The sequence below is a fragment of the Barbus barbus genome, assembly GCF_936440315.1.
Source record: "Barbus barbus genome assembly, chromosome: 20".
Classification (NCBI taxonomy): Eukaryota; Metazoa; Chordata; class Actinopteri; order Cypriniformes; family Cyprinidae; genus Barbus; species Barbus barbus.
Genome location: NC_136748.1, coordinates 4,372,838 through 4,390,332, shown reverse-complemented (window position 1 = coordinate 4,390,332; position 17,495 = coordinate 4,372,838). Strand labels below are relative to the sequence as shown.

At 37.8% G+C, this 17,495-nt stretch overlaps 1 protein-coding gene across 1 annotated transcript in view; it reads right to left on the bottom strand.

Annotated features, from left to right (window-relative positions):
- Positions 1-2,933: 2,933 nt before the first annotated feature.
- The window catches only part of LOC306886629 (vam6/Vps39-like protein), a 31,821-nt gene continuing 17,259 nt past the window's right edge, over positions 2,934-17,495 (bottom strand). Inside the window, exons 15-24 of the mRNA XM_079443905.1 lie at positions 17,143-17,229; positions 15,386-15,459; positions 15,081-15,297; positions 13,169-13,297; positions 12,969-13,071; positions 12,445-12,490; positions 10,790-10,939; positions 7,734-7,868; positions 7,392-7,483; positions 2,934-4,353 (exon numbers count right to left, since the gene is read on the bottom strand). Coding sequence (XP_079300031.1) covers positions 4,275-4,353; positions 7,392-7,483; positions 7,734-7,868; positions 10,790-10,939; positions 12,445-12,490; positions 12,969-13,071; positions 13,169-13,297; positions 15,081-15,297; positions 15,386-15,459; positions 17,143-17,229 — 1,112 coding nt within the window. The 3' untranslated portion in view covers positions 2,934-4,274. The remainder of the gene's footprint in view (positions 4,354-7,391; positions 7,484-7,733; positions 7,869-10,789; positions 10,940-12,444; positions 12,491-12,968; positions 13,072-13,168; positions 13,298-15,080; positions 15,298-15,385; positions 15,460-17,142; positions 17,230-17,495) is intronic.

Here is a 17,495-nt window from a genome sequence, read left to right as displayed (position 1 = left end):
ACAATATTTTTTTTAAGTCACCCTTGACGGTGTGTCTAGTGTTTTTACAGTTTCTAACTATCCTAGTAAAAAAGTGATATATTTAAAATTACATGTATTTCAAACCTAGTATAGTTCAAATCTATTAACGTATTTACTGACATATCGCTGACACGTACTGATATAAAAATTATAATTCATGTTTATTTTGTTGCGCACAATGCATATTTCTTAATATTAAGCCTAAAATGTGTTTTAATGTCACTATTGATGAGGATTATATGATCTTTGAATAACACTGGTCTTTAAATGCAAGATATTTAGCGTGTACTTGCAATATTTCCACTTTAGCACAATCAAATATACTTCAGTATCTTTTTAGTTGAACTTCAGCACAACTTCTGCACAATTAAAGTGCATTAAGAACAAACAATTTAGTAGACTTTAAGTACAGTATACCAGTTTAGTATAGAATTGCAGGGTGTTTTTAATAAGTCCATAAATATGTAAATGTATTTGTAGTGTACTTGGCATGAAGTAAATGTATTTCAATTATTTTTCACTAGGGTAGAGACAGCTCCTAGTACCCCAGTATTATATCTGCTGGACTTTTTTGACTTCATTCTCACAAGCAGCAGCCTCCAAACACAATAAACAGAGAGAGAGGATTTGTTGGTGCAATCAAAAGTTCACAATCAGTATTTCAAATAAGAGAGATTTAGCAACTATCTGCCAAGGTTTGATCAGGAGGTCTGGTGTGAGATGGCTGGCTCCTCCTCGGCGTGACTCATAAAGTGTAGCAGAATGAAGAGGCTTTAGCAGGATCTTGGAAGGAGCAGAGGCTCAGAGTATCGGCATTCTGTAGCATGTGCTGGTTCTGTTGCTCAAGCTGCCGTCGATTTGTTGGCTTGTTGAGTTTAGCGTGTGACCTGGTCATTGCCAATTACATAACAAACACTTACAGTGCCTTGCGAAATTATTCACACCCCCTTATTTAAAAAAAAAAAAAAAATGAAATAAGTACATTGCAAAAGTATTCATACCCTTAACCCTTAAATATTTTATTGGGTTCAATCCCAGGCTGTGGCTGGGCCACTCAAGGACATTCACAGAGTTGTGTATAAGCCACTCTTGCTGTGTGTTTAGGTCCATTGTCCTGTTGGAAAGTGAACCTTCTGCCAGTCTGAGGTTCTGAATGCTCTGGACTGGGTTTTCATTAAGGCTATCGCTATATTTTGGTGCATTGAGCTTTTCTTCTACTCTGATGAGTCCCTCAGTGAAAAACAGCCCCACAGCAGAGAGGATTGAGTTTTGTCACACTGCCATAAAGCCCAGATTGATGGAGTGCTGCAGTGGTGTTTGTCCTTCTGTAGGTTTCTCCCATCTGCATATACGATCAAGGAGCACAACTAGAGTGACCATCAGCTTCTTGGTCACCTCTCTAACCCAAGCTCTTCTCCATCAATTGCTCAGTTTGGCCATCTGTAAGAATAATCCTGGTTGTTTCAAACTTCTTCCATTATGGATAATGGAGGCTACATGGTTCTGTGAACCTTCAATGCAGCAGATTTTTTTCTGAACTCTTCCTCAGATGTGTGGCTTGACTCAAACCTGTTTCTGAGCTCTACAGGCAGTTCTTTTGACCCCAGGGCTTGGTTTTTGCTCTGATATGCATTATCTGCTGTTAAACCTTTTCTGAGAGGTGTCCAAATCATACTCATTCAAATGAATTTGCCACAGTTTAAATCAACTCGAAGTGTAGTAAGATCTACAAGTGATAAGAGTGCTCCTGAGCTAATTTTCAAGTGTATGAATACTTATGCAATGGAATCATTTCAGTTTTTTATTTCTAATAAATTTGCAAAGATGTTACAAACCTGTTTTGTGCTTTGTCATTATGGTGTATGGAGTGTAGACTGATGTGGAAAAAAGTAATTTAAAGCAGTTTAACATAAGGCAGCAACAAAAAAAAAATGAAGGGGTATGAATACTTTCGCAAGGCACTGTACATGGTGCAAATTGCAATTGTTCTCAGAATCAGGGTTATTATACTAAACTAACAGTGTTTGGGAAGGATACTTTGCTAATGTAATAGGATATAGATTACAAGTTACCCTATTGGAAATGTAATAAGTAGTGCAACTTTCAATTACTTTATAATGTAACTTATTACATTTACTTTTTGATTAAATTTCTCAATATTAATTTTCAACCATTCAAAGCAGGCAGGGACAACCTTACAGTATACGCAACACTGATTACTGTCAGACTTTCAAAATCCTTCATCACTTGAATTAAGATTATAATAATTTAATTTTAAAGCACAGCCACCACAAATCAGACTTTATCACCTATTTTTACTTTGTGATCGCTCTGAGGTTAAATACTGATTTAAAATCATAAGATATAGTTTAATAGCTATGATACGGTTTTTGAAATAAAATCTTTGCAGTTATGACAAGAGACACAGGCATATAAGAATGCCTTGGAAAAAAGAGAGTTAACCTTAAAAACAAAGCATATATTATTACATATGTTATTGAATAAACTCCTGAAACATTGGTGTCTTATATATGGTCCATAAAAAATGGTTATTTGAAATAAAGTATAAAAACATTCCTTAGAAAAAAACAGCTGACACACTAAAACAGCTAAAATGTACTTTTTAAAATTTATAACCATATAAATATTACAAATAATATAAAATATATAAAAATGACAAACATGAGTGTCATCCGTCTAATGGGATCTCAATGTTGCTAAAATAACCAAATCAAAGAGAAAAGTGGTTTGGCTACGAGTTTGTATCTGTCGGTGTTCAGAGTAATTTTTCATATGATTCTGTGTGTTTGCTTGCAGGCCCACCTTTACGTCTTCAAGATATTCTAGCATCTGTTACTCAGGTCCATCCTAAAGCATTTCTCCTATACAGTTCAAACAAATCCCACAGCACATAAGAGATGCATGTTTATTAGATTTATCTTCCACCTCAGATTTAATGTACAATCTATACAATCACATCTATTTCAGGCCTGTTACAAAGGTTCAATATAAGTGCCTTTGTTTGAGCAACAGTTCAGGTATTGGTTTACAGTTAACTGAAAGCACGAGCATCTGACAACAGTGTTAATCGGACAGATGTATTAGAAAGCCAGAAAAATACTGGTGTCTGTCTGCGCAACACGACTGCACACATAGGTGAAACATTCCTGACAGTAAAGACAGCGTGTTAAGAATAAATTAAAGCCACTCAAATAACCAGAAGAGAAAAAGTGGCATGCTACAGTGATTGTAGAGTCACCAAAACCTCCTACAACCCAAACCACTAGAAACATAAGACACAATGCCTTTGTTAAAACCAAAAAAAAAACAAAAACACACATCCAGACTTCTAGCCGTAAACAAGTTATCTCTGAAACTAGAGGAAGCATTTGTCCTTCCATCTGACAGCCCATAGCAGGAAAACACGGTCAAATTTACAGTAAAATACTGGCAAGACAGAAGTTTCCAGCCAGTTACTGTAACTGAATTATTTCAGAATACAGAAAAACACTGTATTTTTAATAATATAGTAATTTACCAGATTGCAGTTTTGTGGTAAAATTACAGTATTACACTGGTAAATGTATTTGGTAAACGACCGTATTGTTAAAAATACAGTATTTGTCTATATTCCGAAATTACAGTATATAACTTGTGATTAAATTACAGTAAGAACACTGTCAAAATGACAAATGAACTGGCTGGCACCCCTGTCCCAAGTATCTGAGTGTAAATGATCCAGTTGTTTTTCCTGCAGTGTGTGTGCCAGTGCTGGCCTTTCTGTAGAAGGGCCACATTAAGGATTTTATCCGGAGTCTGATTTCATCTCAAGCTAACAGAGTGAAGCAGAGCAGCTCCGAGTAACAGTCCTGAGCACCTGAAGGTGCACACAAACACATGCCTTTACTCTCCGCTAAAGGCATCGGACAAAGCGTCATGTTGGATGAAAAGGTGCACTGTACGCGAAGAAGAAAAGGTGGGATGTGAGGGAATAAGCACTTCTCAGGGGACACAGAGACGCCAGGGTCTGGGCTGTGCATTTGGGTGAACTTTTCAAAGTAACACACTTTATAAATCTGAATTTAGTCTCACTGTTCATGTTTTTTTACTTTGGAAGTTGATTAATTTCTTCAGACAGATGTGTCGGCTTTGCCATTCCACTGGAAAGAGTGAAAGAGCGATGGCGGCGCGTCAGTCTGGTGTTTTCACAGAGCGTGTTTGGCGTTTCCGGCGTCTCCGGTCTGCAGGTTTGACTACTCCGCTGGACACATGTTGCGATCTTTACAGCAGAAGTAGTGAACCACAACACCATTAGGATACCTGGCAAAGGCACTGGACACAAAGACACAGAAATATAAATATTCATACAGTAAATCCCTCAATCAGTCCCTAAATCATAAAGTGAAACTGCACACTTGTTCAGTGGCTTGTATTTGGATGGGTCTTTCGTTTTAATATATGTGACCCTGGACCACAAAACCAGTCGTAAGGGTCACATTTGGGTCATCTGTAAGCTGAATAAATGAGCTTTCCATTGATGTATGGTTTGTTAGAATAGGACAATATTTGGCTGAGATACAACTATTTGAAAATCTGGAATCTGAGGGTGCAAAAAAATCGAAATATTGAGAAAATTGCCTTTAAAGTTGTTCAAATTAAGTTCTTAGTAATGCATATTACTAATCAAAAATTAAGTTTTTATATATTTACGGTAGGAAATTTACAAAATATATTCATGGAACATGATCTTTACTTAATATCCTAATGATTTTTGGCATTAAAGAAAAATCGATAATTTGGACCCATACAATGTATTATTGGCTATTGCTACAAATGAAGAGTTCAGATGCAAAAGTGCCATTTGAAATGTTCTTCTAAAATGAGCATTTTTTTCAGCCTACTATGTTTATGTTCAGTTATTTCACTTTAAGACGCGCAGTTAAGAATTAGCGCTGAAAAGGCGTGGACAGTTATTTTTGCACCTGACATTATTGAATATGAATTTGTAGGAGTTTCCCTTTACTAATGTTTGCGCTCATTAAATTACTGACATTTGCGCCATTATTTAACGCCCCAAAAAAGCGTGTCTTAAACTGTTTTTTGCTTGAAATGGCTGCAGTTATTGTTGCTAGGAGGAGGCACCGCAGAGAACAGACAACGTGTGGCAGAAGGGAGAGGATTTTTCCACATGTATTAATTTATTTGGAATGCCAGAACAACACATTATCCGAAAATATCGTTTCCCAATCCGTGTTATTTTTAATTTGCTTCAGGAAATAAAAGACAACTTTGAACCCTCAACTAGGAGTCACGCAATACCAGGTCTATCAAAACTTCTTGCAAACCTTCATTTTTTTAGCCTCCGGTTCTTTTCAGCGTACTGTGGCTTCTTTATTCCTTTATTCTTAATTTGCGACTACGCTAACTTGCGACGATGAAGAAGAGCTGCTTTAGTAGCGTGTTATCGCCACGTCACGTGACATTTCTGGAACATGCTCTAAGCGGTTTGCCAATCACAACACCAGCTAACCAATCAGAGCACATTTCGTGTTTCAAAAGGAGGAGCTTCATCAAAACAGGAACTAAACAGGGTGTTTGAGACAGACTGGGAAGAGAGGCGTTGCATTAATGTAAAATATATGAAAAATTATGTATTTTTGGAACAATTAAGCACGAAGACCTATTCTAGTAGAGCCCTGCACGGGCCTCAAATTTAGGTCCTAGTCCGGCCCTGGCCCGAGACAAACAGGCCCTAGCCCGGCCCGTGTCCCACAGCTTATTGTCTACAGTCTACTTTTATTTGTGTGCACTCACAATATCAACAAAACGTTGTGCTTTTATAAAATAAAGAAAACAATGATGCGCTTTCTGCCATCTCGTCTTGAACAGGAGCGCTTCACAAAAATTAACCGAAAGTCAGCGAATACATGCCTCACAGACATGATAAATATATCTATAGAAAGCTTTAAATTACTACTTAACGAAATAAATCAAATCGAAAACAAAAAGTCTTTAGAGAGAAGATGCACTTCTCTCTAAAGGCACGTCTAATGAGGAGACGGCGAGTCAGGATCATCATCTTCATCTTTGTGACACTGACACAGAAAACACTAGTTTATTAGTAAAAAATTCAAACATCTCCTTAATATTTCCCCTGACACATTCATAGTAATTACTTTTGCTGGGGCTTAACGGCAAGCTTTCTTGCGTGTATGTGAACGCAGAACTCTTCAGCTGTGCTGACGGCTCGCTGCTGCTGCTGGACACTAAACACCGTCGAGCTGCTCTTGACAGTCGCGGCACGTTCTCGTGTTGTTTCCACCAGCGCGGCAATTTTTTTTCATCACTAATTGATGGATGTCTCAAATATAAAAATACGGAGAAGCCTAAAACAGGCCCGAGGCCCGGCCCGCATCTGAACTATGACGTGAAAATTGGTCTGAAGCCCGGGCATAGGGACGTAAAAAAGTCGGGGCCCATCGGGCTCGGGCTGAAATGCAGGGCTCTATATTCTAGTACATCCCAAAAACTAAATCAGGACTTCGTAAAAGGACATAATAGGAATCCTTTAAAGACCTACTGTGAGCTCAGAGGTTGCTAATCGATGGTGCCTTATTTTCTAGAATATAAAGCCTGGAATACATTACGAGATTTTTGGCCTGATTTCCCCCAGGAAAGTCAGAGCCAGTCTGCAGATTACAGCTGACAGATTCCACAGAAAATCACGTACTGTATGATGGTCACAGACTCAGACTTTGATTCTATCCAGTTTGATATTTTCAGCTGATTTTAGAACACGTTTTCATTTCTCATGTGTCTCCTTGCAACAAGGCACACGTTTCTGCGTGAGTTCATTATTATCGGAACAACTTTTAAGTCTGGTAATGTATGATCTTCAGTCGAGTGGTGTATAATGCCCAGTTTTCCTTTGTCACTATTTACAAAGTCGGCAAGTGTATAATGCCTAGTGTTTTAAAATCTGTTCAGATTTTAAAAGTCGTGTAGTGTATTCCAGCCTTAAGTTGTTTTTTTTATCATCTTAAACATGCTGCGAATTATATTCCAAAGCGACTCATATGAATGCTACTATAATGTGTTTATAATGTTTGTACCATTTTAATATTTTATATTATTTATTAATGTAATCACTTATCTTTTTTTTTTCTCTCAATGCAATTTATCAGATGTCAGATTCTGTATTAAATGCATTTTACTCCGTTATGTCTGTGGTCTTATGTCTGGCTACACACAAAAGTATGCACTTTTGCATTTCAAAAAAACTAAATGCTTGACTTGCGCATGGTGTATATAGGCGAATGCTTTATGGAAAAGAATACTGCAATAATGTGAGATGTTAGCATGAAGCACACCTGTTTCCGATCTTCTTCTTGCACACTCTGCAGGTTTTCTCGTCTGTGATGACACACTTCACCTGCTGGTGAAAGATACGTTCCTCCTGCACCTGCACACGGACAAAACACATTCAAACATTATTACATTAAACATATGGACCATTTTGGAGAGTAATTAGCTAGAATTAGTGATGCTTCTTATTCAACATTTAACACTTAGCAGTTTTGAAGTATTGCATCTTCTAGAGATTTTTCATCAAGTAATTGTGTAATCTGACAAAATTATTCAGTCACAAGTACCTTCAAAAACACTGAATACAGCTTTAAAAGAAAGTGAAAAGTGTTCACAAGTAAACGTACCCGCAGGAACTCGGCCTGTAGGAGGCTCTTCAGGACCTGGTCAAAGCGCTTCCTCCTAGCCTTCTCCTCCAGCACACTCTCCAGAAAGACCTGGATCTCTCGGATCTGTGTGTTGGCTGGCAGCAGGTTTATGGCCTTATGAAAGACAGAGGAACGGCATAAGACAGTGTGCCATTTTTTTCTGTATGTGATTTGGAACTGTATCCGTCCCTTATAAGATGAATCTTCAACACTACATGTATTATTTTTGGCTAATATTCAAATGTCTTGTATGTATTGATTTGTTATTTATTTCAAAAGCTTCTACAATCTATACAAAGAGTGCAATAATCATAAACCATTAATTTATTGTATCAATTTTTACAGAAAATATGTCATTTTTTTTTTTTTACCACAATCAGTAACAATTTTATCGAAACCCAGCGACACCCAAACTGTCAAAATATATAATATTTTGCAAAGTGTGTTGAGCAGAAGCGTTGACAGTGTTGACACTGCAGAAGCATTATGTTCCTGTAGGCATTATAAAGCTCATTATGGACTATTATAACGAGTTCCACCTGAGAGTTTCAACAGGACCAGTTACATCGGACTGGTGCAGGTTGGAGGTTGACACAGGCTGCACTATTTCAGTCACCCTGTTTAGCCTGGCAATGAACATGTTAGTTAAATCTGCAGAGCAAGAGTGCCGAGACCCAAAATCTAGATCTGGAATCCATCAACCACCTATACGAGCTTTTATGGATGACTTGACGATTAAGCATTGTGGTGCTCCTTACATTTCATCCTCGACTGGTGGATTTTCAGACCTCTCTGATTCTTACACGTTTTTCCGAATCACAGAGACTACTTTGCGGCCTGATATTGTGCTGTGGTCAGACTCACTAAAGAGCATTCTGATACTTGAGCTCACCGTACCATGGGAAGAGCGGATGGAGGAGGCCTTTGAGCGGAAAAGAGCGAAGTATGAGGAACAACTGCCAAAGAAAAGGCTGGAAAGCCAAGTGCTGGCCCGTGGAGGTTGGGTGTCGGGGCTTTGCAGGCCAGTCGCTGTACACGACACTAGGAATAATAGGAGAGAGGCGAAGGAAAGCGATTCACACCACGACAGACGCAGTTGAAAAAGCATCTAGGTGGATTCGGCTAAAGAGGGCAGATTCGTTGGTTGCTGTTAGGGCACAGGTCAGGGGTCTGATCAACCCTGGTCGGGTCGCCTGGGCGAGGGTGTATGATATTCAAAAGACCCGAAACACTGATGATGTGCCCTAGCGTAGCATCAAAAGATGTTTCTAGAATAGGGCTCGCACAGGGCTACCAAAATGTATAACTGCCCTGCCCGACGGCCTATACAGGGCTCCCGCAGGTCCTTAAAAACTCTTCAATTTAGTTGTATCAAACTTAAGGCCATAAAAAGTTTTAAATACAGTAAATGGTATAAGAAATGTCTTAATTATAATTTCAAGAGGTCTTACAGTTGGGGACGGAAAGACAAGAATGGCGATATAGCCAGATTAAACTTCAAAAGGCAATGATGTCATTGAATAAATATGAGCGCTGCACGTTTCAAATCAAAACACAACACGGATGTCTTTATGTGAATGTATCTGAAGGGAACCGACTGTCCTCAGAAACATGTTGGTGGCATTTTCATTTCATCTTACCTATAATGCCTGATAAAGCAGCGTTTATGAGCATGGACGGTGCTGCATTGTGTACTGGAAACCGCTATATTAAGCCGCTCCTAAAGCACCACCTCGTAGCAGAGAATCAATTTGCATTTCCAATAAGCCTTTCTTGTATGGTCAGATCAATGCAAATATCGACCATTGTTTTTAAGCAGCAAACAAGTTATTGTGTCTTCTAAAAATCGAAACAATTAGACAGTAATATTTATTCGTTTTAATTTAATATAATAATTTATATGCTTGATTTATCCCTTTTCATAAAAATGGTCCAAGGCTGAAATGCTGTTGTATAAGATTTTTGTTTTTGTGAAAACCTGTATCTGAACTGTAAATCATGTAATTTTATGGCTTAATACTGTATGTTAAGGTGAAAGAAAGTTGTGCACATCCCCCAAAAACCCGAATAGGGCTCAGGTGCAGGACAAAAAAAAACAATTGTAGTAAAGAAACAAACGTAATGTCTGCACACTGAATTGACTTGCAATAAAGGAATTTTTTATGGAGCAGTCAATTCAGTGTGCGGACATTACGTTTGTTTCTTTAATATATATATATATATATATATATATATATATATATATATATATATATATATATGTTACCATAGACATTTTCCAACCCCTCTCATACTGTGTTTATTTTACTTGTGCAGCTCTTAAAATGGGTCATAAATCTGCAGATACCTTGTAAATAGTGAAATCAAATTCCTTCCTTCACATTTGTTGATATTTGTGTATTGAAAATATTTTTGATATTTTATTTGGGCTAGTTAAATTAATTTCCGGGCTACCGATATCTGAAGAGCACCTGCCCGAAGGGCTACCAGGGATTTTGAAATTTTGCGAGCCGTGTAGAAGCATGTTGTCTTAAAAAAAACAAAATATATCGCATTGATGCATTAACACAAAAAATAATTAGGTTTATCACTATGTAAATATTTCAATCAATGTCTTACTCTGAGGCAGTGGCAAGAGGAGATTCAAGCTAAGCAATATGAGGATTGTTTGTGTTTTTAGGTGAAAGCAACCATGACCAGACACAACCTTGAGATAACATGCTTTACCTCAGGTTTAAGGGCCACAGTCGATCTCACTGGTTCAAAATAGCTATTTTTAAAAACCTCACATATGACTGCCTGTGATTTTGTTACAACATGCAGTATTTCACTCTCAGTCAGCTGAGGAAAGGAAACTATCATGGTTTGGTGATAACGTCTTCAATTCCAGAATCAAATGTATATTTTCCTGTGTTCTAGCCCATGCAGAAGATGTTATGATGCTTGAGTGCTTTTCAGAGATTTTCTATGCGGATGCTACGGTGTTCTGGGTGTTTGATATTGATGATAGTATGATGTTGTTAGTGGATGCTCACTTTGGTGGTGTTCAGTTTGCTGTGGTGGAGCTGCAGAACGTTCAGGGCTGCCGGGAGGTTTGCCTGTGGCTCACATAACTCCATCTTTATGGGCCCGAGGAAGTGCACGTCCGGAGGAGACAGATACATGCGCAGCAGGGACAGATACACCTACAGACAGCAGAGACTCTGTTAACATTAGACAAGAAGCATCATCACAGGACAGTTTTACCAGCTGGCCACATTCACACAGTGTTTGGGATTGACAGTTGCATTTACAAACCCTCAGACTTCAAGCCTCACATATTTGCGTAATAGTGACTAAAGTAAATATTAAAGATGGCGATTAGCATATTTTTCTTCTACTTTATTTTACTAGCCTTAATGTTTTTGCGTTCAAACAGCTTGCATGTTTGCATTTTTTCTTTTCTTATTTTTTTATAATATCATAATATTTTTATAATGATATTTAATATCATTCATTCATGACATACACTTGTTGTCTGTTGCATTTCCAACCTGTTCGCTTCCAAACAACACAAGAGAGATGCCTTTTGTATTTTTTTGTATTTGAGAGAATGCAATCACTGATAATACTAATATATATATATATATATATATTAGTCTCAAGTCATTTAATGGCTCGCTAAAAATCCCATTCAGAATCCTCATGTATTGAAATCTTCATATTTATGAAGCGGTTTTATAGGCTATAGACAAAATATATGATCTATGATCTGCTTTGGAAAAAAAAAAGGCGTCAAGATGCAAGGTTAATATACATCCAGCCTGTTACTTATATGTTTTAATCCATTACCATGTTCAAAACTGTTTTTCTGTAATCAAATACTATAATAAGAGTCCGATCTACCATGACACACAAGGAAATATTTGACATATGATATAAATCAGGAGTATTCAATTACAGTTCCAAGAGGTGTGGCCTCAATATTTTCTTCCAAGCAAAGGTCCGGACAAAACAAATAAATAAAATAAATACATTTTTACGTGTATTATATTTTTACATTTAGATATATGAGAGGCCATGTGAAAAAAAAATACTGTTTCTGTTCAGGGTTTTCCTCCTTAAATCTATACTACTTTAATATTTTACTTAAAAGCAGTATCTAGCCTACTACTGTAGCTACAATAATCAAACCATTCTCATCTTGAGCAGAAAGATAACTAACAGGGTCAAAGTTGAAGTTCCATCCTAGCCATCTAACAACAATTTCCCCAATTATAATTAGGCCTAGATTTTAAAAAAATGTTCTTCAGAACATCCGGATGAGGACGCGGCCCGCCTTTTGAAAATCAGTTATATAAGTATTTAAGGATAAAAGACTCGAGTTGCTTTTAAAATATTCACGAGTCCTTTCCCTCGAGTCGTGTCAAGTCTGGAGTCATTTCAGGTCGAGTCTGAGTCACTAACTCGAGTGCCCATCTCTGATATACTGTACTGATTTAGTGACAATATGCAAGCTATTATTCTGTCTTTTCAGAAAAGCAGAACAAGTCCCACAAACTAAATCCTTGTGGGACTGTTGCACTGTAAAAGATATCGTACAAGCCAGACTGCAGTGACTATACAACAACTCACACGGACGGTACAGTTGCAATGTAACAGTGAAAACAATTGAAATAAGACTGGTGAAAAGTCACTGAGCAGCACTCACATCTTTATTGCCGTTTGTTGATGGATCATAATGACCATGGCAGTACCTGAGGAAGATCAGAACACACAAAACACAGTCTTAACACTAAAGGAGAAAAGGCCAAAGAGTACAAGTGATGGTGTTTAAAGTCAACTTCCCTTTCATAGAACTGTCAACATGAAATATTCAACAAGAAAAAGAAACTTAATTTTGGGGGGAATTGGTAGGTAGAAATTAATAAAAAAAATGTGTTTCACACTGAATGGAGTCAGACTTGAATGAGAGTTTGCAGTGGATTGCAGAGGAATACTTTTGACAGAAACATGGAGGCTGATGGTAAAGTTAAAAGCTATTGGTTAACATACACAATAGTGCAGCCAAGGTGGAGCAACTTTCATATTAGATTACAAAAGACAAGCATTTTTCTTTTTGAATAATGTGCACTGATGAATAAGGACAGGAATGTGTATTAAACAGGGCCCATTCTGATTTCATCACTTTGTGATGCAGAAGAGGGCTAGGGGTCAGTGCAGAGCGATACTCACTCTTCAGCCATACGCGTGTCTTTGAGAATGTGAACATAGATGAAGAGAGCCTGCTCATGTTTCCCCATACGGCCCAGGAGAAGAGCCCTCTCCTCCAACAGACCTGAGAGAACCAGAGAGAGAGGAGGGGAGGTTCACATTTGTCATGCGGTTTTATATATCTAGATTTTTTATTCTATGTCTCTGACCTGTACACTCACCATCAAATGGGAAATCACTGATGAGTCGCTCTGGCTCATAGCTGCTGGACACTTCCAGAAACGACAGAAGCTTGTTCCTGTACTCTCCCAGCTCTCCCGCCTCCTTTCCTGCAGCTACAGCTGGAACACCTGGACACAGTCAACACGGTACGCTTGGACTTTAATGCATCTATACGGAAAGTCTTCCTTTTAGACATGTTTATGGATACTTTGCGTCAAACAAAGTGTCAGAAAGTATCCTTTTTTTACATTTTCTTTTAAGGCACAATATGCAAGTCTTAGCCGCTAGAGGTCGGATGTTCAAAACAATAACAAAGGCGTAGCTTGAAGACGGGTGGAATGCTGGGAGATGTCGTTTTCACTATTAAGAGATGCATGGAATTCACGAATCATGTTTACGGATGAGGTAATGAATTACCTGTACCTTCCACAGTTATTCAAACAGCAAATAAATTATCTAGAGAAAACGAGCAAAGAACATTTACATTGTCAAAGAACATTATAACTGATTTCAGTCTAGCGCGAGATTAAGCACTTTCAAAAAGCTGTCTATGAATCGCTTACATCATAAATACATCCGCACTTGTTTATGATCCGAGAATCATCGGAACGCTTCTGATTGGCCATTGGATTCATAAGCTCAACAGACTCGTGTGTGATTGGTTAATATGTGCTACACTGTAAAAAAGTGGGAAAAGAGTCATGATGCAACGCTGTGCAGATAGAAATTTAATGCTGCAGTCAAGAATTTTAGTTTCAGCCGTAATGGATTTACTTTAACTATGTAGTGGCATTTTTGTCCACGCATGTAGACTTTACAAGCGAAAACCGAGGATAGCGCGGATATTACGTCATTGATAGGCGACCATGACAATGGAGGAACAGGGACGAGTCGATTTGTTAAACTGGAATTTCTCTGGATTTACAAATCCTTGGGAACTTTTGGAATAAGTACATAACTGTATGAAATATATAACACTGTACAAGTGGTTTTTGGATATTTTATTAAAAAAAATGTTGTTATTATATTTTATCATATTTTATTACATATTGTGCCTTTAAGAATTAAATGAATGTTTTGGTGGCTTAATTAAAAAAGTATGATGATTAATAGCTATTTTATGAAAATTTAATTCTAAATATAAGTGGGTGGGTAGAAGATATTTTGATGGCAAGAGCTGCGTTATACATTTTCTACTAGTTACACAGTAGTCACACAAATACAATAAAATAAATCCAATCAAAATATAATATAAATATACAATGGTGTCTCTGCAGGTAACGACAACTCGGTTGCTTTTTATGAAAAATCGAAATATTCATATAAATTCATGACATTTATTGATGAGAATATAACCATAAAAAGTGACGTGCCGGGGAAAAACACATGCCAAGTTCTTTAAAACAACACAATCAATCAGTCAAAGCACCTGACACGTACAATTATGCTTCTTTGAATTACTGAATATATAAGTGTTGTAGTTTTTTGTATATCTTGGGTTCTGCACGTTTCCACTGTAGCTCATGTTTTTTTCACGCCATAAAAATGTTTTCAGCTACTGTGAAGTGATGTCACAGCATATAAATTACCTAATGCAAAAAATTATTTATTATTTTAGAATTTGCATGTTTCCTAATACCTACAGTACACAATATGAAGCACTTCTATCTGAGAATTAAAAATGATTGTGCCAAAATTCATCCTAAAAAAGACGCAAACTTTATCTCAGAATTAGTCAATAGCAGTCACCAGAGATTATGCTGCAGTGTTCATTATTTTTGTATAGTTTCAGCTGCTGCAGACAGACTGAAATTCACTTCTATTACTTGAGTAGTTATTGTGCTATTGTTTCCAGCAGCACCCCTGGATCAGCTCTGATAAAGCAGTGGGAGTGACAGCTGCGTTTCTGACCTTCAGGCAGTGAGTTGAGATACACTTTCATGAGGCCTTGCACCTTCTCCAGGTAGAGCTGGATCAGAACATTGTGGAACTCGGGCTGCGTCTCGTCCCACAGGTGAATGATGTGTTCCAGGTACGGGATGGCCAGCTCCTTGAAGCCCTCCTTCAGGAAGTTCAACACCATATCCCTGGGCAGAGTCTCCACCTCTGTCAGGTCCTCAGTGAAGATCTGAAAGTAGAAAAAAAAAAAAAAAACTCAAGCTTTTCAAAATGACCAGAGAGTACATATAAATACAACCAGATGGTGTTTATCTCACCTTCAGTCCATCCTCTGGACAAATCTTCAGAACCCACGGCGAAAACTCAAATATGATGCCCAGGTTCTCCACACCTGAACAGAAAGACATCAATGCTGGTGAGGTGGATCATTTATCTTACAAATCAACATATTGTTGATCTAGTCAGAAAGAGCAAATGTTACTGATCAATCATCCCTGTGTTACTAATACACAGAATCAGTCGGCTGGTTTCTACACTGTATTTGTGGGAAATGGATTTTAACGGTAAACATTATTAAATGGAGCTGAGAGTACTACAGTCTTATTGAAATTTGATTTTACTTAGATTTAAGAACAAATAATACCATTATTATTATTAAATTTTATAGGGATGCACGATATTGGATTTTTGCCGATATCCGATATTTTTTCAATTCATTTTGGCCGATGCCGATACCGATATATTTCCTTTTGTCTATGCAGAAATTATAAGCAAAATATTTTAATAGTTTTTAACAAGAACTTATTTGTTAGAATTAAATAAACAATAACGAAGGTTTTTTTTTTAAGTACGTTGAAGCTTTGAAAATAAATATAGATATATCAATCGCTGCATTTTTTTCCCAGAAAGATGCTGTGTTAACCCTAACATTTTGCTTTAAGATTTAACATTTGTAGATGGTCTAAAGAGTTGTAAAAATTCTGAAAATCTTTTAGAGCTTATGATTTGTTTAACAAAAATAAAACATATTACACATGAATGAATAAATCAGTATGTATAAAATTATTTAATTTACAAGTGTCGTGATTGTGATTTTTTTGACCTTTAAATCAAAACATACTCATTTTATAACATATACTGCTTATTTAATCAGAACAATGTTATTTGTGTACGCTATTTAACTTTTAAATTAATTAGAAGAGTCGGGGAAGTCGTGGCCTAATGGTTAGAGAGTCGGACTCGTAATCCAAAGGTTGCGGGTTCGAGTCTCCGGCCGGCAGGAATTGTAGGTGGGGGGAGTGAATGTCCAGCGCTTTCTCCACCCTCAATACCACGACTGAGGTGCCCTTGAGCAAGACACAGAACCCCCAACTGCTCCCCGGGCGCCGCAGCATAAATGGCTACCCACTGCTCTGGGTGTGTGTTCACGGTGTGTGTGTGTGTGCACGTTGGATGTTCACGGTGTGTGTGTGTGTTCACTGCTGTGTGTGTGTGCACGTTGGATGTTCACGGTGTGTGTGTGTGTTCACTGCTGTGTGTGTGTGCACGTTGGATGTTCACGGTGTGTGTGTGTTCACTGCTGTGTGTGTGCACGTTGGATGGGTTAAATGCAGAGCACGAATTCCGAGTATGGGTCACCATTCTTGGCAGTATGTCACTTCACTTCACTCAAGTAGGCCAACAGCGCCCTCTACAGATTAAAACTCCTTTCCAAATGGGCATTAGGACCCAGGGGAGGCTGCTGCCGCTGCATGTGCTATTACTGTTTACTCTATCACACACTGATGCAATCTCAATTTAAATGCAGTGATCCAAAACAGTGAATCCAATCATCATTCAGACACAGCTGAGACACAGCAGCAAATAAAGATCTGCTCACGTGTAAAAAATTTTTGCAGCTGCGGAGGTCATGTGGGACTGACAAAGTCCCTGACTCAGGCAAAAGAGGCCATCCAAACACTCTAAGGATAGCTAAGTAAATACTAAGCTTCAATGTGCACAATCCTAACTACAGAACTTAACTTGTTTGTTAACTAAGTAGTATATGTGCAGTAAATGAGTGTAGTTATCTCACCCAGTCTCTGAAGATACTGTACAGTGCTCTCGTGGCCCTTCAGAGGAGAGTTGGCTTTGGTGGACTGATCCAGCAGAACCTGCAGAGCTGGACAATCACACTTCTGTAAGTCTACTGAACTGAATGAGGAAGACGACAAGACTTTTCAAAATCTGCAGCTTCACAGCAAAATGTTCAAGTATTTTTAGGTGAGTTCTGAACTGTGTCACAAAAGAGAAAGACTGGTGATGTAAAATCATATATTAACAATAAATAGTCAACATATCCACACTCTATTAAAGAACATACAGTGCAATACAGCATCTGATTTATGAACAAATCAATCCGTTTGTACAGATTTAATGTTACACTAA